We start from the raw sequence: 27,681 nt of genomic DNA on the forward strand, positions 1-27,681 counted from the left end.
CACCTAAATCAGTTGAAGCTTCCATTGTGCTGAATGAAGATCTTGGCAAAGAGGTAGAAACTTTACCACCAGTATCTTTTGAAACCGACTTAGAGACATACTCATTAAACAGTGAACTCATATAAGTATGAACCTCTTTTTCAATAATTGTCCCTTCATCATCTCCAAACATCTTCTTAATACAAAACTAACAGTAGTAAACTTGTAGCGAGGATCCAAAATACAAGCAATGAAAATCATTTTGTTCATTTTTTTTGGTTCACCCCAATACTTCTCAAATTTTTTCCATATACTTAATGCCATCTCACTCAAAAGTTTATCTTCAGTTGTTATTAATCGATTTAAGTAAACAACAACTTGACCAATTTCAATAAAATGGGCATTCGACGTTACATAAAGTGACTCGAACACCTTCAAAGTGAGATTATAAAATATTTCAAGAAATTGTGCAATTCTCTTTACCTCATCCCAATCAGTTCTTGTAAGAATACCTACAGGCTTTCCATTTGAAATGGCATCAAACATAAGATAACATGACAAGACGGTATCACGATCAGAATATTCTTTAATTGCATGCTCATATTCAATAGCCCTGCTCAACAACAAGTATGTGGAATTCTACCTTGTAGGAACATCTAAGCATAAAGACTTCTTGACAATATTTTCACTTTCACAACATTCCTAAAACTTCCTCAACCTAGCAGGAGACTGTCTAATGTATCTGACTACACATCTAACACGAGCAATAGGAATACCTGACTCTTTTAAACCATCTTTCACAATAAGATTTACAATATGTGTCATGCATTCATGTGAAGGTGTTGACCATTCATGGAATTGGTTCCCCAATCATCTAATTTGTCAGACAACTTCTCCACGGTCACATCATTTGAACTAGCATTGTCAACTGTGACAGTGAAAATCTTTTGCAAACTTCACTCATGCAAATAATCAATAATACACCTTGCCATATCTTCACCTTTATGACTAGTAATTGGAGAAAAGTTAATAATTTTTTATGCATAATCCATTCACTAACAATCCAATGGGCTGTGATGCACATATAGTTAATTTTTCGAATAGAAGTCCATGTATCAGTGGTAAGACTTACTCTTTGACTTGTTCTTTTAAGAAACTTCATTAATTTATTTTTTTCCATATTAAAAAGAGCAAAACAATCACGTGTAACAGTAGTACGGGAATGAATATGAAAACAAGGTTGTGCCACTTTCATAAAGTTTCTAAAGTCTTCCTTCTCAACAAAACTAAATGGAAGTTCATCAACAATCACCATACGACACAAAGCCATCCTACACTCTTCTTGATCAAATTTCCATGGAATAAGACCACCTTTATTACCCCCAGTAATGTTTGAAATTGTAATAGTTTTTGACCTTTTTCAACTTTATAAGGATTCTTTGGACATTTATCGATATGACTATTCATTTGTGTCGTACTTTTGCCTTTTGTCTCAAAATATTCTTGTCCACAAAATCTACATGCATATTTATTATTTCCTTTAGCATCAATTTTTTCTTCAAAAAAATGCCATGCCCGAGATCATTTTTTCCTTTGTTTTGTAACTGTCGAGTGAGTAGTTGCAGCCGTAGACTCGGAACCTCTACTTTCATCAGCCACTTTATCAATATTATCATTTTCAGCCATGTGAAGTGAATGAAGAATGTAACTTACAGTCTTAAACGAGTTGAATGAACCAAAGCAAGACGAAGTCAGTACTCCTCGCTCTTGAATCTACATATCAAAATAAAATACAAACCTTGTTTTACATTGTTGCCTTAAGTAGGTTTTGTATTTTCAATTCAATGACTTGTTGAGAATCGATGTTAGTGTGTACACTTATATAAAATTAAGCATTTGTTCAAGCATCACGTTTACAGCTTCTATAAAATTTAGTAATTTACCCTTATCAAATAGAAAAAAAGTTACTGAGAGAACCCATTTGGAGATAGAGAATTACCAGATCTGTGGGAGAAACCAAGAAAGGAGGAATTTTGAGTGAAGAAAATTTGAGGCTTCAGCTCTAAAAGGGCAGAAGCAGAACAGTTCTGCAAAAAACGTTGAGGCTTGAGCAGAGCTTGACTCTTAAGGAACTTCAGATTCTGAACTGAAGCAGAAGCGGCTCGCAGGCGCCTGAACTGAACGGGTGAGTCGTGAAGAGGAAATAATAGGGTAGGGGAAAATCTTAAGGAACTTCAGAAGGCAGAAGCGGCGCCTGAACTGAACGGGTGAAGTCGTGAAGAGGAAATAATAGGGTAGGGAAATTAGGAAATAATAAGGCTGGAGGAAAATGGAAATAATAAGTTAAGGTAAAGGAAAGGTTATATAGAATAAGGGTATAATTGTCTTTTTAGTATCTTATCGGTTTATCGATAAACCGATAACCGAAGTGGACAAAATCGAAATTGAAATCGATAACTCGATAAGAAATTTTCGAAATCGAAATCGAAATCGATAAATCGATAAACCGATAACAAATAATCGATTAGATTTATCGATAAACCGATTCGAATGCACACTCCTAGCTACAAGTTCTATTAAAAACCAATAAGATGAATATAATCTATATATATATATATATATATATAAAGGAGGGCCAAAGAGTGCTGACATGACACATCTCCTTGGCCAGCATTCATACTATTCTTTTTTCCTGAATTTTTAGCCTTTTTAGAATTTTTTCCATTTATGTGATTTTTTAACAATAAAGAAAACGGATACAACCGATTGCGAAAGGGCGCCACACTCCTAACGCTCGACATATAATGATTAATTAATACAACACAGAGATTAATCAGACCATTAAGCCTACATTCTCATATCCTTTATTGATTTCCTCTATATTTGTTTCAATTCACCACCACTTTTCATACTTAAAAAGTTCATGCTTATGCTCCGTTATCACATTTAATTAGTTGAAACACAAATCAACGAATTCCTTTTTCTTCGACCTGTGTTCCTTTTTGAAAGAACTATTTTGTATCATTTCCTTACTTTACACGTAAAATATCTTCGCCTATGACTAATTGACTATGTAGTTTATCTTTGGTTCTTGTGTATTTTGTTATTGTTGTTTTTTTTCTCTTTCTCGCTTTTTTCCTTATGACTCTTTTCCTTTTTTATTTTTGTTGAAAAAATTTATAACTCCATATTTTCTATTGCAGGACAAGATATTCAAAGTCACCGAATCACTTGGAATTATTGTGTTCACTGAAAGAATAAATACTCTTTGTCAATCATCATGGTGGCTATCTTCCGGCCTCATTTATCTTGGGTAAAAAACCATTAATTTTCATATCCAAACTCTTTATTTTATTTTATTTTAGGAAAAATTTACTGTCATATGGATTATTAGCTGCCACTAGTTTCTTTTTTTATTTGTGAGTTTCAATATGTGGAATAAAGTGATGATTTTTTTAAAATATGGAATGTTAAAAAATGAGATGTCAATAAATACAGCGTGAACAAGATTAGTAAGGCAATTTCTAAAAAGGGGAAAAACTAATTGATGAAAGAAAAGATAAAATGCAGGGAATCAGAATTGCATCCAAAACGCATGGCTGTCTTTTTGTAATTTCAGGTTTTGTTGAATAAGTGGTGGGTGAGGAAATAAACAAAGAGAACGAGGAAGAAGATAAAAAGGGAGAATAAAGAAGAAGAAGAAGAAAATTAGTCTTTTTTAATCTATTCTTTTGGGTATATAAAAATTATTACTTTTGTTTCTTTTTATGAGATATAGTAATTTTTTTGCCTTTTCTTATTTACTTTGTGAGTATAATGGTGGAATCAAATAAATTTGAAAAGTTTATATATAAAATTAAATTCAATATATTCAAAAGAATTAGTCACATTTTTAGTAAATTAATTTTTTTTATTTCCTGATTTTGAATCATAAACCTTTTGGACTATCAACCCTCGTATTTAAAAACCCCTATATTTATTCTTTGTTTATATTAGCAAAATAAATACTTTTATATTTTTGTGGGGGCGCGGTTTTTGTGACATTTAAAATCGGAGAAAGTTATAGTAGTGAAAATCTTAAACTTTTTATGATAATAATACATATATCAAAGATTGTTATTCTTGTAAGTATGTACATGTATGCACGTTTACACTTGGAAAGGATAAAGTTAAAACAAAGAAGTATTTGTGTGAGAATAAAATTAAATCAAATATTCATAAAATAATGATGGAATTTACAAACTATGCAAATATTAGAATTTAGTTTTCCTTTTCAAACAAAATAAAATGTCTGCAGTATATTGCCAACTAAAGGTCTCAAAGAATTTCATAAAAAATATTTAAATATATTAAATATTTGAATACATTAAGATTATACAATGAAACATGTGTTTACAAGCACAAACTGTAGAACCTACAAGTGTAAGTAACTTTATGTAATTGTGGTGACACTGAAAGTTTATCAATTTCCTTTTTAGTCGATATTGTGTTCTCGACAATAAATAAAAAATATGTTTTAAACTACTTTCAGTAATTTAATAGTATTAGAAAAGTATCATTTCAAAAATTGAATAGGTTTTGACTAATTAACTAGTTGTATAATATAAATTGTTTTGCTAATCAAAAGAGCAGAGCAGTAGTTGAGAAGAATGTACGTACATTATAGTTCTCCAGAAAATCCGTAGGGACTTTTTGGTCTTCTTACCCCTAAATTCCCATCTTCTTCTTTTCATTCATTCCCAGAGGAACATGAGTTTCTACATGAATTTTACTCAAAATTCAGTACCATAGTAATTTATTCAATTGGATACCAAGTAACGTCACTGATCCCTCCAAATCAATTCCTGAATATATTACTTATGTTAATCAAATTAATAACCCCATTACAAATCCCTTAGCTACGTTCTTAAATCTGACTCAATCTGTTTTCATCTGGCCGGACAGGAAATGTCGTCGACGGCGCAGAGAGGAGAAGCCGACGATGGCAACAGCACCTTGTCTGAAATGGATTCATCTTCCTTGAAATTCGGGACACCGGAGGCGTTGGAGCAGGTGCGTAACCTCACCGACGTTGGAGCCATGACTCGTCTTCTCCACGAGTGCATTGCTTATCAGCGAGCCCTAGATCTAGAACTGGACACAATCCTCTCCCACCGCACTGATCTCGACAAGCAGCTCTCCGGCCTCCAAAAATCCACTCAAGTGCTCGACATTGTTAAAGCCGATGCCGATCACCTCTTATCCAACGTCACCTCCACTTCTCTCCTAGCCGATCAAGTGAGCGCCAAAGTCCGCCAGCTCGATCTTGCTCAATCGCGCGTCAACGACACTCTCCTTCGCATAGATGCCATTGTTCACCGCTCTAATTGCCTTGACGGCGTCCACAAGGCGCTTGATTCCGAGGACTTCGAATCTGCCGCCAATTACGTCCAGACCTTCCTCCAACTTGACGCTAAGTATAAGGATTCCGCTGCCTCCGACCAGAGAGACCAGCTCTTGGCCTCCAAGAAGCAGCTTGAAGGGATTGTTCGCCGCAGGTTGGCTGCTGCAGTGGATCAGCGGGATCATTCCACTGTTTTGCGGTTCATCAGGCTGTATCCGCCGCTGGGATTAGAGGAGGAGGGACTGCAAGTCTACGTGGCCTATTTGAAGAAGGTTATTGCCATGAGATCGCGCCTCGAGTACGAGCAATTGGTGGAAATGATGAGCGATCAACAGGGCTCAGGTCAGAACCAGCTTAATTTTGTGTCCTGTTTGACTAATTTATTCAAAGATATTGTCTTGGCTATTGAAGAGAATGATGAAACTTTAAGGAGCTTGTGTGGAGAGGATGGCATTGTTTATGCTACATGTGAACTTCAAGAAGAGTGTGATTCTCGCGGTTCCACTATTATAAAGAAGTACATGGAGTATAGGAAACTAGCTAAAGTGACTTCTGAGATTAATTCTTATAAGAGTAATTTGCTATCTGTTGGAGTTGAAGGACCGGACCCTCGAGAGATTGAAGTATATTTGGAAGAGATCTTGTCTTTGACTCAGTTGGGTGAGGATTACACTGGGTATATGATATCAAAGATTAGGGGCTTGAATTCTGTTGATCCCGAATTAGGTCCCCGTGCCACCAAGACTTTTAGGAGTGGCAATTTCAGTAAGGTTGTCCAAGATATAACTGGTTATTATGTGATCTTGGAGGGGTACTTCATGGTTGAGAATGTGAGGAAAGCTATAAAAATTGATGAACTCGTGTTTGATAGTCTCACAACTTCCATGGTCGACGATGTGTTCTATGTTCTGCAGAGTTGTTGTCGGAGGTCCATATCCACTTCGAATATCAACTCCGTGATTGCAGTGTTAAGTAGTGCTGTAAGTCTGTTGGGTGGTGAGTTCAATGAGGCTTTGCAGCAGAAGGTCAGAGAGCCTAATCTTGGAGCAAAGCTGTTCACTGGTGGCGTCGCTGTGCAAAAGACTGGTACGGAGATCGCCACGGCTTTGAATAATATGGATGTGAGCAGTGAGTATGCATTGAAACTACGGCATGAGATTGAAGAACAATGTGCTGAGGTTGGTCCTAAATTCATGTATTGATCCTTCGTATTGTTTAATGTTAATCTAGTTTTTGAATATGACATCTGCTTTTTAAGAGGCGAATAAGTAAAGCTGTAATTTTGTTGCTCGCCTTCATGTATGCTAGTACTTCTTTGGTGTATTTATTTGTTTTTCTGGGTGATAAGTAAATTGGACATTGAATTATGAAAGGATTTTCTGTTGCATGCATTTCATACTATAGTCTTGCGACATGAAAACTACTGTGCTTTCTGAGAATCCGTTGAAAGTTTAACATACCCATATATAACCTTAGATTGGGAATCTGGGATTATACCCATGTGTAGGTTGCTCTTTGTTTTTTCTTTGATTTCTCAAATACCGTTGAAATCTTTTTTTTTTGATCGGTAAAGAGCAGTATTATATATATATATATATATATATATATATATATAATAAAACCAGCAAGAAGAAGTTGCTGAATGGGTTACAAGAAAAAAAAAACAACATTACAAATTGTGTAATGTGCTAATAAAGTCAATCATGGCACAAGGGTCAGAAGTATGTACATGTTACACCAAAAACTAAGCAAAACAATACAGTTGTGTTTGATATCAATGACTCTGTTCTTCCTACTATCAAACAACCTATCAGTTCTCTCTTTCCAGATGCACCACCAAATTGCAGCCGGGATAGTATACCAAATTTTGATAGAAGGTCGCTGAATATCTAATTTGTCTAGAATGATTGTCTGTTACATTCATCTCTTGCCTTTAATCTTTGAATGTTAAACTGGTTGTGCTTTTTGAGATTACCTTCAGATTGAATTATAACCTCAAATCCTATGCAGAAATTACATTTATTAGATTATTCTTTCTTTTTTGCTACCCTTATTCCTTTTGCTAGTCTTAATTGGATTGCATTGTCAGGTGTTTCCTGCACCAACAGATAGAGAGAGGGTCAAATCCTGTTTATCTGAATTGAATGAGATGAGCAATGGTTTTAAGAAGGCCTTGAATATCGGCTTGGAACAACTAGTGGCTACTGTGACACCTCGAATCCGGCCAGTGTTGGATACTGTTGCAACAATCAGCTATGAGCTGTCAGAATCTGAATATGCTGACAACGAGGTAAATGACCCATGGGTTCAAAGGCTTCTCCATGCTGTAGAAAGCAATGTGGCTTGGCTTCAGCCATTAATGACTGCTAACAATTATGACTCGCTTGTGCATCTGGTCATTGACTTTATTGTTAAGCGGCTTGAGGTTATCATGATGCAAAAAAGATTCAGTCAACTTGGAGGTCTTCAACTTGACAGAGATGTTCGAGCTCTTGTCAGCTACTTCTCAAACATGACCCAGAGGACTGTTAGGGACAAATTTGCTCGTCTAACCCAAATGGCTACAATATTAAACTTGGAGAAGGTCTCTGAGATTCTGGATTTCTGGGGTGAAAACTCAGGACCCATGACCTGGAGACTTACTCCAGCTGAGGTTAGAAGAGTGTTGAGTTTGAGGGTTGACTTCAAGTCTGAAGCAATAGCGGCTCTTAAGTTGTAACCCATGGTTTATTTTGTTCAATATTTCTTTATATGCTGTTACAATGCTACATTTTGTATTTTCAGGTTTATTTAACTTCCGTAAGAGATTGTAATGGGCATGAAATCTTTGAAATATAGTTCAGTGCTTTCCATTTTCATTCTTATGTCAAATATCTTTCTTTTACTTTTTGACATTTCTTCTGAATCCTCGTCTTAACGTGGCTCTTTAGCATATGATTTCATCTTCTACAATCTTCAAAGCAGCTCTCTCATTCTCGTCACAGTGATTATATATGTAGAACAAAATGCACTGAGATATTACTTGTCAAATAAAAAGATCGTGTCTTTAGCTCTGTTTGAAGATCACAGGTAATTTGTGTTCGCAGAAATTAATCTGATTGCTGGTTGAGCCCGGCATCATTTATTTGCTATTTGGATTGTGTTTCTTCTTTGGTAATTTGGCTGGTCACTGTTGGAGGACCATTTATTCCTCTTGTTCCAGCATTTTTTACATTGTCCCTCAATTGATTTCAAATTATGTATGTGTCACATGATATAATTTTCCTCAAAGCAGGGAGTTTACTGTCGACATCTCTGCTTGCTCACCTAGGGTAGTTCTAGAACTTGCAATTTTCTCTGTGAGGGTATGGCCTGTATGCTGTGCACTGGTTGCTATGTATTGACCGAAAAGCTGGTCATTTTTCTATTGATTTTCGTTTCTTCCCCGTGCCTAAAAGTTTATCTTACTGAAAAGTCTTAGTTACCGTTCTCGGTGCTGACGTACCTGCTTATTGGAGTGTCACATGAGCCATTTTACACTTGCATTGCCTGTCACATCTTCGTCATTTTCTCTTTTCCTTCTTGTTGTTCAGTGTCCATCTTCCTGGATTTGCTCGCTTTCTTTGGCTCCTTCCCTTGCTCGCGGGCTGTTACATCAATTTACTTCAATAATATTGCATTCTTGTTACTTCCTTTGAGGCTGCTGACATCATTTTTTTGGGTCCTTTCCTGTCAGTGTTTTTTGGTTCTTTGGTCTGCTTCATCTCTCTGGCTTCGCAACTTAGTTTATTCTCGTCGCATTTAATCAATATGTTTCACTCTTATGTGCTTGTGTGCTCTTTATAATACCAGCAATTTGCATGGATGAGGATTTAATAACAGTGTTTGTTCTTTGACGCCTTGATGGTTCTTTAATTGTACCTAATTTTTCAAAGTCAGTTCCTGAATTGTGCTGGTAGATGTTTCTTCTTTTCTAATTTCCATTTCCTAAATGAATTATGTGGGATTATTTGAGTATAAAATTAACAAATCATAGCTAGGCGATATCTTACATCAGTTGTTCTCAGAATACATGTGTAGTTTCTCTGTATGTTGTCAGATGTTCCCACATGTTCATATAAGGTTTACTTTGCACTCAGCTAAATTTGGTCAAAAAGTAATTGTTTTGGCTGCCACTAGGGTTGTTCTTGAATGTCTTCATGCTGCCATTGGAGCTCCAGAGGCTGCAGAATCAACGCATAATGCTCCACTTTATTGTATTGATATCCCAAGAGTGGACTATCTTTTGTTATGAAAGGTAAGGTTTTGCAACAATGAATCATGAATGAGGAATCTCAGAAGGTACCGCTTTGGTCAGTTTGCTTAATTCTTTGTTTCTTTCAGGATTATTCTTGTTTTTTTATTTTCAGTGTTTGATGTTGTCGTCTTAAGTTATAACTATCAGCAATAGCTGCAGTTAAATTACTTTACTAGGATGGTTTGCCTGATTTAATAAGTCCATCCTTAGCCAATTGCTAAAGATTTCTGAGGAGTCAACTAGGCAATTGTAGTCTAGATTCAGTTCATTTGTTCTTGAAATTGATAGACGAAATCCTGGTTTTTGTTCTCATTGAAAATTTTTGCTCTTTTATTTTTTTAATTTTGTATTTTTGTTCTTTATAGCTTCTTGAGCGTATATTTACTGAGGAGTATGGAAGCTTTCTGAGGCCATTGGATTCACTCAATTGAAATTCCATTGATGAGGCTGGATGTCAATATCCTGTAAAGAAGGGTAGAGGTTCGTGTTTAGTGTATGTGCGCCCGTGCATGTGTTCTGCTTCGGAAACTGAAAAATGCAATTTTTTCGAATAATTTTGAACTTGATCTTAAAATGTTAGTTGATGTGTGTGAATATTGTGATTCTAAAATGGATAATATTCTGTGATGCAGTGTTAGGAGTGAATCAGACAGGTCGATTCCTAGTTCAGGTTGTCGATAGGAGACTGTTACCCAATGCTAAATAGTTATTGGATTCTAATGTATTAATGGATATTACACTGTGGTGTAGTATTAGGAGTGAATAAGAGCGTCCACAGTATGTAGTGATTCTTTAGGGCTGGCTCTGGTTTTTGATCTCTGCTGAATAGCTAAACATGCTTAGACCTTTTTTTAGATGGAAATGTGCATGTTTTAATATATGTACTCATTCCAATTTAAAACCTTCCTCCAACCACTCCGGATGAATTGAAATGTTGGTCTTTTTACTCTTAAGATTTTGTTGGCAGGGTGAACAGCGACATATATAGAGAGAGTTTTGTTTCTGTTTTTGCCCTCCCTCCTATTGTATTGGTGGTGGAGACAGACTCATCACAGAGGAAGCTTTTCCAGGTTTAAAGCTAAAGTGTCAGTAACATTATTGAATAGCTGCTATGGCAAGTTGAATTTTGTTATGAATGTTTAATCCTTTGGCATCTAATGGATGATTATGTAAATCAATAGAGTTTAATTAAGTTGAACAAGTTATATTTTGCGAGTGTCTTTGCGTCAATATAAAAGGGGTAGGATAGAATCATAACTCTTTAGCAAGAGGAGTACAATAAAAATAATCTGTAATATCATTTTCTCGGACTAAATACCTTTACTAGCAATCTTTGACCATCATTGTAATCGGTAAGCCTCAGAAGGAAAACAAATTGATTTATGTAATTTGATTACTTTATAATTCAAATGCATTTGTTTAAAAATAACATACGTACTTGCCTGTGACTAGTATCTATATCTTGCTGCAATTTGATGGTTTCTTTCCTTACGAGAAGACTTCTACTTAGTTGGCTGAAAACTCCTTTTTCTTTTTTTTTGGTAGCGGATATATTTATTCAAGCAAACTTAAGAGTCATTACAAATTGGGACTACTCTAGGACCCATGGTTCCTAGCTTGTCCTTTCCAAAAGTAGAAACATCAAAAGGTGGCGGAACTAAATACAACATTGGATTTCCAAAAACAGATGAGCTGCTTCCATTCTTAGCCATAAGGTAGGCGACTCCATTTGCTTCCATGAACACACGTGTCACTGTTCCCCGCTCTAGATAGCATCCATCTGCAATCATTTATCAAGTTTTGATAAAGGCAAGAATTGCTAGTGAGCATGTTGACTAAATCATTGCAGTCTGTTTCAATTACTAACAGCATGAGATTTTTTTGTAGCGCTAGACTTAGCCCATGCATGAGTGCTAAGCCCTCCATGTAAATATTGGTTGCATGGGGCACTGTCATGTTGAAGCTCAGAATCCAATTACTGTCACTATTTCTAAATACACCTCCAATGCCCCCCTTTCCTGGAGTGCCGATGCTTGAGCCGTTATGTTTAGTTTGAAGAAACCCATATCTGGTGGCTTCCATTTAATGTAAGTCATCTTAGGACATGACGGCCTTTTTGAATCTGTGAGCAGTTTGTATTCAATGGTGCTACTGACAACATGCCCTAGTTGAAGAGGATTGTTTTTGTTCTTGAATATTATGTCATTCCTGTGTAACCAGATGTGCCATAGGATAAAAGGAATGGCATCGGCCTTATTGAGGTATCCGTTGAACTGTGCTTTGGATTGACATTGTGTTTTTATCCATTTGTGCAGCGTGTAATCATTAGGTGGCTGATTTGAGTATTTGTAGGTATTTTCCAGTTGGTCCCATATGGATTTTGAATAAGGACATTTAAAAAGCATGTGCTCCATATCTTCTTCTGACATTCACGAACAGTGTACAACTAATTTAATTATGACGAAAACTATTTTTTTTTTTTTTGGATAAATTAAACCTGCAATTAACCATAAGCATATAGATCATCGAGTAATGATTTTCATCCAAAATGCAGTGTTGGTTGCATTGGCATTTCAAATAAGAGGGCTTTCCGTTCAAGATAGAATATACTATGATGACATCCAATCCAAGTCGCCTACATGTTTGCTTATTAATCGAGCAAAATTGTTCATAACGAAGCAAAGTACATCTTGACAATTTCTTCTATCTTTTCTGGGTACATGACTACTGAAGTGCTTCCTTGTTACAGGGGGTACTAAGAAAACAAAGAAGAAATAATTGACCTCTTACTCCTTCAGCTGTAAACAATAGTAGTAATAAAAACCAGCTGCAAAAGTGAACTTATCAAAGGACCCAAATCGCCATGTTTTCAGCCTATGTTCCTAGACAATGCCTTCCCAACTGATATCCTTTGCTGTTCTCTTTCTTTTTACGTTAGAGGATCCGTATCATGCGACCCTCCCGCCACTTAACCTCGGGGAATTCCCAGTTAATAAAACAGACCCTCCCTGTATTAAAGAGAGACTTCTCTTCTAGTTCTTATTCAGAAAGACCAGCCGGAAATCGCCGCTTATTACCCAAGCTCAACAAACATTTGGATAATCCACATACATTTTACCATCTCTCTCGGGCATCCCATCTTTCAACAGTTAAATTTTGTTATTACTGTGCTGATAAAGTTTTTTATCTTAGCATAAATGGACTGCATGTATATGCACAAAATCATACCCTTTATATAAAAACATCAAGGCATGAAAAGTCAACATTATGCGAAGTAGACTCCGTATCTGGAGTCTATTATCTGCTAAATAAGATTGAACCAGATGCAGAAATATGTTACCATAACTGGTCGACACTTTCTGAATATCAAACTTCTTAGCTGAAAAGTTTCACACCTGCATTTTCAGCACCTTGCTACTTCAAATGCATCTTCAGTTAAGTGTGTCTTTTTTTGCTTTTCTGCTTGTACTTCCATAGAACCTATTTGATCCAATGCATTAGCAGAAAGTGGCACTATCCCAAGTTTTCCAGCTCTCTCTCAATCCAAGCCTCACTATCAATCTCATCATCCTTGGCTAATTTCTTCAGTGAATTCTTTTCCAATTTCCTCCTCTTTAATCTCTCCTTGATTCGACCAATATCAATACTTCCATTGTGGTCACCAGCAGAGACGGTCTGGCAAATTACTTCTTTGGCGTCGTCCTTAATTGGCTGACAAACACCATCCTCAACTGCACTATTTGCACTACCACACTCACTCTCTGTCTCCTTAGTGTTGACGATGTTGCCGGATTCTTTTTCGCTGCATTTGGATGTCACGGAGGTAGACGACCCTCTGGCCTCCACCAATTCCATATTCCTGGAATCTTGTGCAACAACTGACACGCTTGAGATACAAGACTCTGTGCTGCTTGATGTTGCCTTTCCACCAACAGGCTTTAATTCAGTCGACCTGCCAGACATGGGTGGTGTTACTTGTTTCTGATTCTGCTCCAGCAACTGAAGCATCTTTTGAATAACCTCTGAGAAAGAACAAATGGAAGAAGTTAGGTGCTCAAGTTACTAAGGTCGTGGAACAGGATAATAGGATGGAAGGGAAACATTACCAAGGAATAAGGGTTAGTTCATAAGAAAACCAAACATATACATGGAAGGTCAAACAACCAAAAGTACTGACTCCAACTTCTGGATTAATAACTGTTATCCAGTGTAAAGCATGTCATAGTTTCAGGACTTTTTCCTTTGAGACAAAGTTAGCTGCAAACAGGTCTTCCGTACAGAGTAGGGTTTTTCTTCTGGTGTTTCCTTAAGATATTGCGAGTGTATATCAGTTTGCATTTGTGAATAATATAAGTTTGCATTTGTGAATAATATAAGTTTGACATGATTAGAACTTTACATGTCTTTGCCCAACCGTTTAAATATTACTAAAACAAGACCGCATTTCCTATGTGTTTTTCTTCTAATCTATGAAGACGTTGTAAAGTCGATCTAAGTGAACCAAAGATATCCAAACGTGAAAATCTGAAACCTAATTGTCTGAATTGTTAGCAGAAAGAACAGCTCTGATATTTAATTAAAAGCTCGACAGTTAACCTGCAGATTCAGTTGCTCACTGTCTTCTTAAGAACTCATCAGCTTTATTATGATTTTAACTCTACAATGGAGATCTTTTTTCATCACCTTTAAGCGACATGGAATTGCGAAAACTATATGGGTAAATCCGTAAATATATAACATACCTTCTAACTGCTTCGGTGCAACGTCAAATTGCATCCACCAGGGATTCCCTTTTCCAGTAGGCAATTTCACTTTCAGAAGTTTAGCAGCAAGGAACATGGAACCAGCAGCGATATAATGGGGCTTATACTGCAAGCACAGTGTTGTGCGAAGCCTACCAACGACATGATTATTAATTTCTGGAGTTCAAAATTTGGAAGTAGAAAATAAGTGAATCACATTCTACAAATAAAGAACCATCACCATCGCGTGAAAAGATACTAACCAATCATTCACAAAATTCCAAGCTACTTTGACCATCTCCTTGTTAGAAATTTCCAACCTCTTCATAGCTGCAACAAGTGCCTTGTAAGGATGTTCGATGTTAAGATCAAATGCAACTGTCGCAAGCAGCATTCTCTCACCAGCTACAATCGACTCCTTTTCCTTATCATAGATATCCTGTGATATGAAGCATGACATTAGGAAAAAAAAAAATAGAAGTTAGTGGGAAATAACAAAGCTGTGATAATTGATGACATACCTTTTGTCTGATCCTCAGTGGAGCTGATGGATCCCATTTATAAACTAACTTGTAGGAAACAACAACAAAATCACTCAGCCAGCGTGGTGTTTCTTCAGCTTTGCAGGCAAGGAACATGCTCACCGTCGCGACAATCTGCACAGAATGCAGTGCCACACCAAAGAGCGCATGATGAATCAAAAGAGAGGGACGTACTTATAATGCAATACTGTAGGCCTGATTTGGCTTTAAGTTGATATCTGAACCAATTCCAGTTAGTCTTACAAAGGGTAACATCAGAATTTACTATGACAACAATTGCACATTTGCAGTATATTTTACTTCACGGTAGAGCTAAACATAACATTGTGTATACAAGTGTTTTATCCTGTCAAGCAACTCAAGTCCCGGTTTGGCAACACAAATATTAAACATGCTTAAAAGGACTTCACACCAGATCTGTGTTTATTAGTCAATTGCGATTACAAGAGTAAGAAATGACTTCTACCTGCCAATGGTTCTTTGCATGAGATTGGCGCATGTAAAAACGATGGCACAACATCATTGCAGTAGCTATGGTCACTTGAGGCCTGAAAAATTAAATATTCAACAACCTCCTATGAGAAATTGAGCATAAAAAAGTAGAATGAATTCTCTCGGAAAAAAGTACGGAAATGAGAGAAAGAGACCAACGCAAGGATATAGTGCTCCTGCTACACAGAGATATCAAACTTTTCACTACTGATTGAAATAGAGTGGATCTTACACTTTCAGCTCTATGCCAAGCTCTTGCAGGAAAGAGCAGTACAACTTCCTTAGATGTGACTCTTTTTCATAATCGATCCCATCCTTCCTTGACGGAGAGTGATCCTTTATTTCTTCTTTAGTGAAGTACCATCGTTGGGTCAAATACTGAGATTTTTCTTGAATGTGCATGCTAGATGCAACTCTTGCAAGTTCTGGATGAGAAGGATTCTCTGGCAGTTGTCCTGCCATGTTCTTTCCCTCTTTCGCCAAGCAGATTAGCGGAACAGAATTTGGAAGCTAAATAAGTTCTTCGTTCCAAATAGGTAACTGGAATATTCTGCAAGTAGAAAAATATAACTTTCTTAGGAAGTTGAATCCTTGCTAAGTTTAATCATCCAAGAAAATTCATAGAGCCAAGAACTTCCAAGCCAGCTGCATTCATGGTCAGCTAACAGTAAATGGCTAATCCGTTTTGAATCTTAAACCTTTTCCTACTTTTCCATCATGAACCGTAATGGAATCATGCTTACAGATAACTTAAAATGACTAATGCTGACAGCCAAAGACTGCTTATTGTTGAATATAGACATCCAAGGCAAAGGCTGTTTATTGTTTAATTACCGAAAATTGTTTAACATTGGTAAGATAAAAGAAGAGAAGAATTTGCACTAAAGAAATATCATAGAGACAATAAACCTCAGTGCATTTGGAAGTAACACACATCCATTGGACAGGTTTAACATAGAAATTGAATACCCTTCTCTAATTTCACCTTTCTGGTATGGAGTACTTTTAACTTTTAAGATATTCTTTTACTGAAGAGGACCTAAATAAAGTGGACTACATACAGAGATTTCACATAGCTGATCCCAACTATAACGTAGTTATTTGATAAATTGAAACCTATTTTCTTCACACGAAAGAAGTGGTGGTATGGAGATTTCTCAATTATGTGCTGATAACTTGAGCGCTTATTACTGCAAAATTAGAAGTAACTAATCAAAACATTACTACAAAATTGGAAGTTATAATGAGAGGCAACAAAGGGAACTGAAGGCTAATTTCAGCAAAACAATGGGATTAGTTGACACACAAAGAGCATCCCTTCTGTATGAATTCATTAAGACAAAGTCAACACATAGAAAATGACACAAACTTCAGATCCAAACACCTGAAAACATGATCTTTGTAGAGAACTCTTAAGAATTGATCATTTTATTTACCCCAATCATATCAAGTATCATTAAGCTGCGAAAAACTTACCCAAAAGGAAAGTAGAACAAAATAGCAAAGGCAATTTGACCCAAAACACGAATCATAAACAAGCCATAAATCTAAACATCATTATCAAATCACATGCTTCCACTTTCAACACAATATATTGAATCTTGATAATAAGATCTTGAATTTCTCATTGCCGAGCTACCTTAATTAAATTGTATAATAATTAAAACCCAGAAAGGGAAAAAACAAAAAAAGAGCAAACCTGAAGAAAATTGAGAATAAAGGTTGCGATATCCGCTGTGAGAGTAGAAGAGTGGCTAAGAAACAAGGAATTTGGCAAAGAAAGAGCCTGAAAAAGAAACGCAAATTTAATGATAATAGTTTAAGGTTGGTTAAGAATAAGAAGAAAGATATTGTGTGAAGTGGGAATAAGATAAGTTGACTCAACAAATGTTACCTTTGGAAAGGTCTTCTTTCTTTCTCTGAGCTAGCCTTGGCAAATTGCAAGTACAAACACTACCCTTTTGTTTATCGGGCAAAGGGCAACGTTGCGATTTCTATGTTTGCGTGTCTTTCTGTCTTTTTTCTTTTTCTTTTGAGTGTACACGTTAAAACCTCTTAACATTACCTTTTTTGCGAGGCTTGTATTTAAACTATTAAGGAGTCCGTTTGGAATATAATTTATATCGGTATAAGTTATGTCGGTATAAGTTATATTGGTATAAGCTATGATGTGATTATTGTTTATTCATTGTTTGGTACGTTGTTTAAGAATGACTATTGCATAATTTCTAAGAAGAAGGTATAAGTTATTCCGGTGCTAATTACCCCACCTTCTATAAGGTATAAGTTATCCCGGTGTTAAAATTAACACCGGGATAACTTATACATGGTTTGCTAACCAAACAGAGTATTAAGATGATATTAAATTTTTATACCACCCTTATACCTTCTTATACCTCATACCAAACGACTCCTAAGTATTTCCTTTACCAACAACAACAACAACAACAACAACAAATCCAGTAATTTCTCACAAATGTGATTTGGCGAGGGTAAGGCTGTAAGATGTACGCAACCTTACCCCTACTCCTGGGAAGGGTAGAGAGGCTGTTTCCAATAAATTCTCAGCTAGAGAACAACTGAAAATGAAAAGATAGTTGTAACAAGTAAGAATAACAGCAATATGAAATAAAATCGAATCCAAAAATGCAGTCAAACTCTAGGTAATAGTAGCTATCTATGAATAAAAGATATTATACTAATATTAATGCTAGCAAACTGAATAAGTATTTCCTTTACCCTGAACTATAATTTCCTTTACATTAAGAATTTTCCGGTTGAAAATACGACAAAATATTTGAGATAACTTATTGAGAGACGCGTGAGTAACAAATAAAAAATAAGTACACATGACTGTGTGCACTCGACATCTTATGGGCTTCCATCCTGCCAAGCAATTGCTGAATTTTATGACACCTTCGAGGAGTTCTCTCCAAGTTGTATGCAAGCATCGCATTGAGTTGTAATTGCCGAACCTTTGAAGTTCATCTTCAGTACCCTCAGGGATTGGCTCATCAGCCTTTTCAACGAAAGAAAGGTTTGACAACTTTGGCTTTGGTAGCAATTGGAGCGAATCTCAATATGAAATCTCCATTGAGACTCGAAAGAAAATTTAAGGGAAAAAATAAAAAGATAAAACTTCATATTTCATTCGACTCAACGGATGATAGTTAAGAACGAACGAAGAATCGAGTAGGTATATTACGCACTGTCTAATAAAATGCACATAACTTTTCGCTCAAAACTCTATTTGGACTTCATAATATGGTTGGAAAGCTAATTCAAAGGGCTACAACTTTTATGTTTTACGTTTTTCCAAATTCCAAACAGTCCGCGGTTAGGTCCGCGGCCGCGGACAGAACACTATGCAAATCTGCGGTCAGTCCGCGGTCGAATCCGCGGCCGCGGACGTCCTGACCTGGAAAAGTGTCCTTTTAAGCGTAGGAGAAAGTATAATTGCTTGGGCTCGACCCTACTTGGTATATATACATGAAAAACGATATTTTGAGCACCTTTGACATACTTTTGACATAATTTTGACATAATTTTAGACCTAAGGAGGCTAAGAAGACCGGAAAGAGTCGGCATAGAGTTTTTACCTTTCTTCTTCTTGTTTTTATCATTGAGGATGAATTATATCGTTATGATTGTGAAAAAGATTATGCGTAGCTAAACTCCTAATCTAGGGTTTTTATGGAACCTCTTGGAGGATGAATTTCGCGTTATGTTAATATAGAATTGCCCTAATATTTTCTCTCTTTGTTCAACTATATTGTGATTGCTGTTGATTGAAGGGCCCTCAATCGGTTGTGCCTATTTAGTATGCATTACTCGGGAGAGAGTGTATATTTAGGTAGTTGTTGAACAACACCACTCCTAACGTATATGAGGGATCAATATGAAGGGTTTAAAGGTGGGATTAGGGATAACGAAACCTTGGGTGCGATCTAAGTGAGTTGTAACTAAGGCCAGCTAGCGTAATTCGGGAGAATCTTTCTAGTATATTGTTGTAATTTGATAATAGGCTAGATTTATATAGTTTGGTGACTATTTATGCTCCAACTTGACTATGCTTCACTGTTCTAGGATGGTTAAATGACGATAAATTGGCTCTAATTGTGAATTTCATATTTTGCAGGAGCAAGTTTTGCTTATGAAGACTTAGGACAGTGTTTGGAGCTAAATTGAAGCAAGGGAAGCCCCTCAGAGCTTAGTACGTGTGAAAGAAGAAAGAAAAGAAGAGATAAAATGCTGAACCACTCTAGCACGGCCTTAGCGCGACCGCGCTAGAGCAGGAAATTGAGGCAGGTCGCACTAGTCCAGTCCGGAGCGCATAAGTTCAGGGGTAAACTTGGAAGTTTGGGGGTAATTTCACTTAATCTATAAGAGGTCCAGCTCGCCCAAAAAGACATTATCAAGGTTTTTACATCTTTGTTGAAGGCAAGAAGAGGCAAGAGGCAAGGAGGATAATTCGACATCGAGTTCTACCTTTCTTCTTTTTGTATTTATCATTCATGACGAATTTTGTTGTTGTTATTATGAACACGATTATGAGTAGCTAATTATTTAGTCTAGGGTTTTGATGGAACTTGTTGAGGGATGAACTTTTTGTTGTGTTAATATAGTTTGCCCAGTTTAATCTCTATTTGTTCAACTACGTTCTTGTTGTAGTTAATTGATAGGATCCTCAATTAGCTGTGCCTATTTTGTATGTATTACTCGGGAGAGAGTGCATATTTAGGTAGTTGTTGAACACCACCACTCCCAAAGTATATGAGGAATCAATAACCAAGGGTTTAAAGGTGGGATTAGGGATAACGAAAGCTTGGGTGCAATATAAAGTGAGCTGTAATAAAAGCTAGCTAGCGTAACTCGGGAGAGTGCATCTGGTAAATTGTCGTAATTACTCGGGAGAGATTTACGGTATTAAGAGTGCTCATGATCGATAAAGACGATTATGCAATTCTATGCGAAACATAACAGGAAGGGATTCCATCAATAGGGGAAATCACAACCTTAAATCCTTCTCTTATTTGTTTACAACTCAATCATAGTTAGCTTTTAGTTTACTTAACTTTATTCAGTTATAGTAGTAAAAATATCACCAATTGTTATTTAAAATATCTGGGAAGTTGATTACAGAGAATTTAGTGAGTCTAACAAAAGCAATTGGTAGGTTAATTCCCTGTGGATTCGACTCTAGGCTAAATACTCGGATTATATTTGCAACGACCGCTTGTCCTTTTTATAAGGCATAGTTGGGCGTGATCAAATTTTGGCACCGTTGTCGGGGAATTAACAGTGTTATCAATTATAGTTGAAAGAAATACAAAAATTCTTAGTGTAGTTAGTTTTCTTTATTTTCAATCTATACATTGAAATTTTAACGTTTGTTGACTTGGTTGTACATGTGCATGCCTAGAAACTCATCGAGAATTGGTGAAGTATTTGAAGCATTATCAGATCCCGAGAAAGTTTTCAAGGCCTTGAATCGGGCCAATCGAAAAACCAAACAACAACAATCAACTGAACAACCTAAACCAGACATGGGGGATAACGTGGTAGACCCGGTTATGCCAGTTGTGGTGCCTCTTGTGCCAGAGGCTGCTCTATATGACTGGGCGCAACCCATAATAGAGAATTTGGCCACAACGATATTAGTCCCATAGATACAGGCTGAATCTTTTCAAATCACAAACAACATGCTACACTTGTTGCAAAACAAGGGACTATTTTCGGGGTCATACATTGAAGATCCTCAATAACACTTGAAGAATTTCCTGTCAATCTGCAAAACCCAAAGGCATCCCAACGTAACTCAGGAAGCAATAAAGCTGTTGTTGTTTCCATTTTCAGTGACAGGAGCTGCCCAGACTTGGCTAAATTTACTCCCCATTAATTCCATCACGACTTGGGAGGAGTTAGTCAAGCAATTTGTGAATAAGTTTCATCCACCCAACAAGACTTCTCAGCAACTTGATGAAATTTTGAGCTTCAAACAGAAACCAATGGAAACACTACAAGAAACATGGGAACGATTCAAAGGGATGTTGGTTATATGTTCGCACCATGGTATTCCAGATCATATGTTGGGGCAGCGGTTTTACATGGGTCTGACAGATAGCATGAAGGCTAATGTTGATGTTTCAGCTGGTGGAGCATTCTTGAAAAAAACATGGAGAGAAAGCCAGAGCCTTCTTGACAAGATGGCACAGAATTCGGGGTGGACAACCAGGAATGCACCTATTACACCAGTAGTTCACTCAGTGCCCTTAGATCCATCCAACAGTCTTTCTGAAAATATGGCCACCTTAATGACACAAATGAGTATACTCACCAAAAAGGTGGAAGAGTCAGGGCAGAAGCAGCAGGTGCACATTGTAGATACAACCAATGGGGGCTTATGCACATCTTGCATCAGTCAGCCAATTGGTAGACAATGGAATGCGGAAGGTGATCATCATCAATACCCTGGAGACATGAATTATGTGTCTAATTATGGGGTTCGAGATAGGGTGGTCATAATTGGGGACAACAGAATAAATCATACAGGCCAGTCCAGCCACAACACAACAATGGAAATATGGGAGCCATGCGACCTCACAATAATGTGGTGCCCTACCAAAGGCCACAGGGATACAACAATCAAAATCACCAGTAGGGTTATCATCCTCCTCAGCAGCAACTTGGTAGGAGACAAGAAGATGGCTTTGCTAGACTCGAGGTAATGATGCAGCAGGTTATTGGGTCAAATGCGAAAATGAGTGAAAGAGTAGATGCACATGAGTCAGCTATAAAGAATATTGAAGTGCAAATGGGATAGATCTCGATGGTCTTTGAATAATAGTCCTCATGGGACATTGCCTGCAGACACGCAGGTAAATCTAAAAGATCAAGGCCCGAAGCAGCTGATGGTAGTGAGTCTACGTAATGGCAGAGACTTAAACTTGGAGCAAGAGAGGGATCGAGAAAGCAGACAGGCTGAGACACTTGTACCAGTGCCCATTGAGCTAGATGATTCAACAAAACTGACAGAGGTGACAGTACAACATGCCCAGGAAGAAACCAACACACAGATTGAGGCTGAGAAAGAAGCTGAGATAGCCTAGGAATTGGTAGTTGAGGTGGTGTTTGACAAAGAGAAAGCCCAAATCATTGGGAAGAATAGACCTCCAACACCATTCCCATAGAGGCTAGACAAATACCAGAAAGAGGAACAATACAAGAAATTCTTGGAGATGTTGAAACAATTCCATGTAAATATTCCATTGATTGATGCTTTGAAGGAGATGCCTGGTTACGCAAAAATGATGAAGGACTTGATGTCCCGAAATTTCAATTTCCAAGATTTGGCCACAGTGACTCTAACTCGGACCTGCAGTGGTGTGGTGACCAGACTATTTGCTGAGAAGTTGTCTGATCCAGGGAGTTTCACAATTCCCTACAACATTGGTAACTTTGCCTTTGCCAAGGCACTCTGTGATTTAGGGTCTAGCATAAATCTGATGCCCCTGGCGTTATGTTGTTACAGCTGGCTAACAGAACTGTGAAAAGACTCTCAGGTATTATAGATGACGTGTTAGTACAGGTAGGGAAATTTGTGTTCCCTGCAGATTTTGTAATTTTGGATTGTATAGTGGATGAAGAAATTCCCATAATATTGGGAAGGCTGTTCTTAGCCACAGGGCACGCCCTTATTGATTGTGAAACTGGGGATCTCAAGATGAGGTTGAACGATGATGAGATAATATTCAACGTGCAGAAATCTATGAGGTGACCAAGTGAATTCGCCAATTGTTCTCTTATTGATACCGTGGATATAATCGTGGAAGAGGATGATGAGACATTGACTATTGAGGATCCTCTTGCTGCATGTCTTGTAAATTTAGATGAGGTGAATGGGGAAGAATTGGCAGAATGGGTGCTTGTCACGCCCCAAAAACCGAGGGGCGCGACCGGCGCTCGACCGGGTAGCCCCCAGCCAAGCGAACCTGGGTGCCTTTCCTATTCCACGTGATACCCTGCGTTTCCATCACCCATTAACCACATGAAATAGCCATTTATAAATTTAAATACATTCTTACGAGATTTACATAACATACATAGTTACTTAGCGTGGTTTACAAGTTATACTGCCCAAAATACATAAGTACATAACCCAAGTTTCCTGTCTACGGAGCCTCTAAATACAACTGAAGAATAATACGAAAATGCTGGCAACAAGGCTCCGGCTATACCTTACACAAATACCAAAATAAGACTCCGGGAAGAAAAGCGGCATGAGCCACGCAGGGCCCCGAGAGGAAAGGGGCTCACCAATTCAGCTGACGGGAGGTGAAGGAGTGCTACTGTCGGTGGGTTGGAGTACCTGTTATGAAACCACCTACAATCATAACACGAATGTAGCACCACCGGCAAAAGGGACGTCAGTACATTTGAATTGTACTGGTATGTATAAACAAACTTTACCCCAAGTAAAATCAAGAAATACACAGACAGCAAACAGTAATAGAATCAACAATCAAATGCACATGAAAGGATCAACCAAAGCCAAGCAACTCCACAATCTCTCCTTTTCCCCTTTCAACATTATTTCATCACATCAATGGTTTCACAACTTTCACATATTTTTATTTTAATAGTGATTTCGATCACTTTTCCACCCTTATTACCTCGGCCACCCTTATCACCACAACCCACACCTTATTACTTCGTGTTGCGGCGCTCAACCCGATCCCACCGGACAATCATATTTCACACAACAACAACAACAATTCACAAAGAGTGTTCATAAACATCAATACCAATTCCAACATATACAATGACCCGTACACATTTCAAGTCACAACGATAATTGCCCACAACAAGTCATGTATGATATTGCCACATTTGTTTCAATTGTATCAATTACGATTTCTTTCCGTCGTTTGTTCCATAGCTCTTACCACGTAACACATTCATACCCACACACACTTGTGTTATTGCCATTTTACTCACACCTCAATAACGGAAAACTTAACCAACAACGTTCAAGGCACATTAATCACAGGAATTTCACAAATAGTCCACATAAGTAACACATACCCATTACCGGTACACCAACAAGGTGACTTTACAAAGGTTAAAGTTAGCCATACATACCTGGAGTCGAATTCCCTTTTTAACTTCTACTTTCAATTCACCAATAGCCTAGAACCGTCAATCTAGTTCACAAGTTAGCACATATAACTTAGAATTGAAGTTCACAAACTCAGCCCGAACTTTAGGTTTCCAACCCCTTTTTTGCAAATCTTTAGTTCTACCCAATTCCTCTTACTAGATTCTAGGTTTTAAAGGACATGCATGTGTATCTCAACTTCCATTTTCAAGAATTAACGCATGAGAGTCCCCATTTTTGTTTAAATCTGAAAACAATGAAAAAGGGTTGGGGATTTTACCTTCAAGAACGGAGATGAAGACAATTACTTGAAATTCCCCGGCTCGAGTGACTTTGAAAAATCAAATTGATGGAGACAAGACTTTCTCTCTCAAGAATCCTCTCTTCGCTCTCTCTAGTTTTGTTCAGAAAATAGGTTAAAATAAGGGGCTGGGGTGTTTCATTGAAAAAGGGGTCGGGTTTAAAATTTAGAAAATTGGAGCCCGGGTTAGGTATGCGATCGCACTTTGCGATCGCAGAGTGGAAATGCAGTCCGCAGAATGGACCGCAAAAGTGCTCCCAAAATCTGAACACACTGCCTGGGTATACGGCAGAAATGCGGTCCGTGTACTCGTTCTACGGTCGCATAATGCACCGCAGAACTGCCCCTTACAAAAATCCCAAGGGAAATATGCGACGACTATGCGATCCGCATATCGGTTATGCGATCGCATATCATGTCGCAGATTTAACCTCCAATTTGACCAACACATTGACTCACTTTGCGGAGATTATGCGGTCCGCATACCTGATATGCGACCGCATACTCGACCGCAGAATCACATTTTATGGAAAACAGTATTTCTTGACTTTTTATAGCATAGATTAGTACAAAAGGTCCTAACTACCGGGTTTTGTGTACAAGTTTTCACGGGGCCTTACAGTGCTGGCTCTAGAGGGCAGAGGGTTTTGGGAGAGAACACTTGAATTCGAGCCCTTGCACTTAGAAAATAGAGAAACTCCTCCAGCCGAGCCATCCATAGAAGATCCACCAAAGCTGGAGTTGAAGCCACTACCCACCCATCTCAGGTATGCGTTCCTATGACCTAACTCCACATTACCTGTTATTAGCTCATCTAGTTTGTTAGATGTGCAGGCACAATAGCTTTTACAGGTACTCAAAGAGTGCAAGACTACCATCGGGTGGACCATGGCAGACATTAAGGGGATCAGCCCGGTATATTGTATGCATAAAATTCTGCTGGAAGAGGGGCACAAACCTTTTAGGGAGCACCAAAGAAGGCTGAAACCCAAGAACCATCACAGGCTGGAGAATTTGTGTGGACTATAGGAAATTAAATCTGGCCACATGGAAAGACCACTTCACACTTCCCTTCATTGATCAGATGCTTGACAGACTAGCAGGGAGGTCCCATTTCTATTTTCTGGATGGGTACTCAGGGTACAACCAAATCTCCATTGCACTAGAGGACAGAGAGAAGACCTCCTTCACATATCTATATGGAATTTATGCCTTCCGGAGGATGCCTTTTGACCTATGAAATGCACCAACCATATTCCACAGGTGCATGATGGCCATATTCACTGACATGGTTGAAGACATAATGTAGGTGTTCATGGATGATTTCTTAGTGGTGGGAAACTCATTCGATGAGTGCCTTACAAACCTGACCCGAGTGTTGAAGAGATGTATAGAGACTAACCTTGTACTTAATTGGGAAAAGTGTCATTTCATGGTACAAGAGGGTATAGTCTTGGGACACAGGGTATCAAGCAAGGGAATCGAGGTGGATCGTGCTAAAGTTGATGTGCTAGCAAAACTGGCACCCCCACATCAGTCAAGGCAATCAGGAGCTTCCTCGGGCATGTCGGTTTCTACCGGAGATTCATTAAAAACTTCTCAAAAATTGCCAACCCTCTCTGTAAGTTGTTAGAAAAAGATCACCCTTTCATGTTTTCTGATGATTGTAGGGTAGCATTCGAGGAGTTGAAAAAGAGGCTAGTCACAGCACCCATCATTGTTGCCCCCGACTGGGAGCAACCATTCGAACTAATGTGTGATGCCAGTGACTATGCAGTGGGGGCAGTGCTAGGACAACAGAAAGACAAGCTAATGCACCTAATTTACTATGCCAATAGAACATTGAGTGGAGCCCAGCTGAACTACACTATGACTGAAAATGAGATGCTGGTTGTGGTGTTCGCATTTGATAAGTTCAGATCATACCTGATTGGCTCTAAGGTAATTGTATATACTGATTATGCTGCTCTCAGTTACTTGATTGAAAAGAATGAGTTCAAACCACGCCTGATTTGTTGGGTGCTGTTATTGAAAGAGTTTGACTTGGAGATTCGTGACTGTAAGGGTGCATAAAACCAAGTCGCTGATCATCTATCGCGACTTGAAGGAGCTGAAAACTTAGTTGAGGTAGAGGATATTCTGGAAACCTTTCCAGATGAGTATCTACTCGCCACAAGCCTTGAGGAAGTGTCATGGTATGCAGACTTTGCAAATTACCTGGCAAGCGGTATAGTTCCCTATGACCTTTCCTCTGTGCAAAAAAAAAAGTTTTATCGTGACTGCCGCATGTATTACTGGGATGAACCTTATCTGTTTAGAATATATGTTGACAATATGATCCGGAGGTGTGTCCCCGAGATAGAACAATCTTCTATTTTGCAGGCATGTCACGCATCGGCATATGAAGGACATTTTAGAGGAGTCAGGATGGAAACAAAAGTGCTAGAAGCCGGGTTCTACTGGCCAACAGTGTTTAAGGATGCACATAAATGGGTGAAGGGCTGTAATGAATGTCAGCAAACCGGGAACATTTCCTGTCGCCATGAGATGCCCATGAACCCAATTTAAGAGGTTGAAGTGTTCGATGTATGGGGGATAGACTGCATGGGCCCCTTCGTCAGCTCCTTTGGCAATAAGTACATACTTGTTGTTGTAGATTACGTGTCCAAATGAGTGGAAGCTGCAACACTCCCCACCAATGATGCAAGAGTGGTGGTGGGGTTTTTGAAAAAGAATATATTCCTCGTTTCGGGACCCCGGGAGCTATTATCAGTGATGGAGGCACTCACTTCTGCAATCGAGCCTTCGA

The 27,681-nt window shown here is 38.1% G+C and overlaps 3 protein-coding genes across 5 annotated transcripts; 2 read left to right on the top strand and 1 right to left on the bottom strand.

Moving 5' to 3' along the window:
• The first annotated feature begins 4,609 nt into the window (after nucleotides 1-4,609).
• Nucleotides 4,610-8,220, top strand: LOC104227733 (conserved oligomeric Golgi complex subunit 4). Of its 2 annotated transcripts, XM_009780039.2 has the most exons (3): nucleotides 4,610-4,793; nucleotides 4,924-6,540; nucleotides 7,452-8,220. In XM_009780039.2, exons 2-3 carry the CDS (start codon nucleotides 4,927-4,929, stop codon nucleotides 8,079-8,081), a joined length of 2,244 nt encoding a protein of 747 aa, XP_009778341.1. In that variant the 5' UTR covers nucleotides 4,610-4,793; nucleotides 4,924-4,926; the 3' UTR covers nucleotides 8,082-8,220. The 2 variants fall into 2 exon arrangements, with proteins under 2 accessions (XP_009778341.1, XP_009778340.1); XM_009780038.2 differs by lacking the exon at nucleotides 4,610-4,793 and having other exon boundaries at nucleotides 4,800-6,540.
• Nucleotides 8,221-12,253: 4,033 nt separating this feature from the next.
• On the bottom strand, nucleotides 12,254-17,392 carry LOC104227734 (cyclin-T1-3-like). 2 transcript variants are annotated; one of them, XM_009780040.2, is made up of 8 exons: nucleotides 17,309-17,392; nucleotides 17,114-17,200; nucleotides 15,647-15,964; nucleotides 15,389-15,470; nucleotides 14,902-15,036; nucleotides 14,644-14,819; nucleotides 14,381-14,532; nucleotides 12,254-13,660 (listed from the first exon to the last, which is right to left on the bottom strand). In XM_009780040.2, the coding sequence occupies exons 3-8, from the start codon at nucleotides 15,874-15,876 to the stop codon at nucleotides 13,152-13,154; spliced, it is 1,284 nt and encodes a 427-aa protein (XP_009778342.1). In that variant the 5' UTR covers nucleotides 15,877-15,964; nucleotides 17,114-17,200; nucleotides 17,309-17,392; the 3' UTR covers nucleotides 12,254-13,151. The 2 variants fall into 2 exon arrangements, with proteins under 2 accessions (XP_009778342.1, XP_070018732.1); XM_070162631.1 differs by lacking the exon at nucleotides 17,309-17,392 and having other exon boundaries at nucleotides 17,114-17,253.
• Nucleotides 17,393-22,652: 5,260 nt separating this feature from the next.
• Nucleotides 22,653-23,191, top strand: LOC104227739 (uncharacterized). Its single transcript, XM_009780044.2, has 2 exons — nucleotides 22,653-22,886; nucleotides 22,946-23,191. Exons 1-2 carry the CDS (start codon nucleotides 22,653-22,655, stop codon nucleotides 23,189-23,191), a joined length of 480 nt encoding a protein of 159 aa, XP_009778346.2.
• The last annotated feature ends 4,490 nt before the right edge of the window (nucleotides 23,192-27,681 follow it).

The sequence above is a fragment of the Nicotiana sylvestris genome, chromosome 11, assembly GCF_000393655.2.
Source record: "Nicotiana sylvestris chromosome 11, ASM39365v2, whole genome shotgun sequence".
Classification (NCBI taxonomy): domain Eukaryota; kingdom Viridiplantae; phylum Streptophyta; class Magnoliopsida; order Solanales; family Solanaceae; genus Nicotiana; species Nicotiana sylvestris.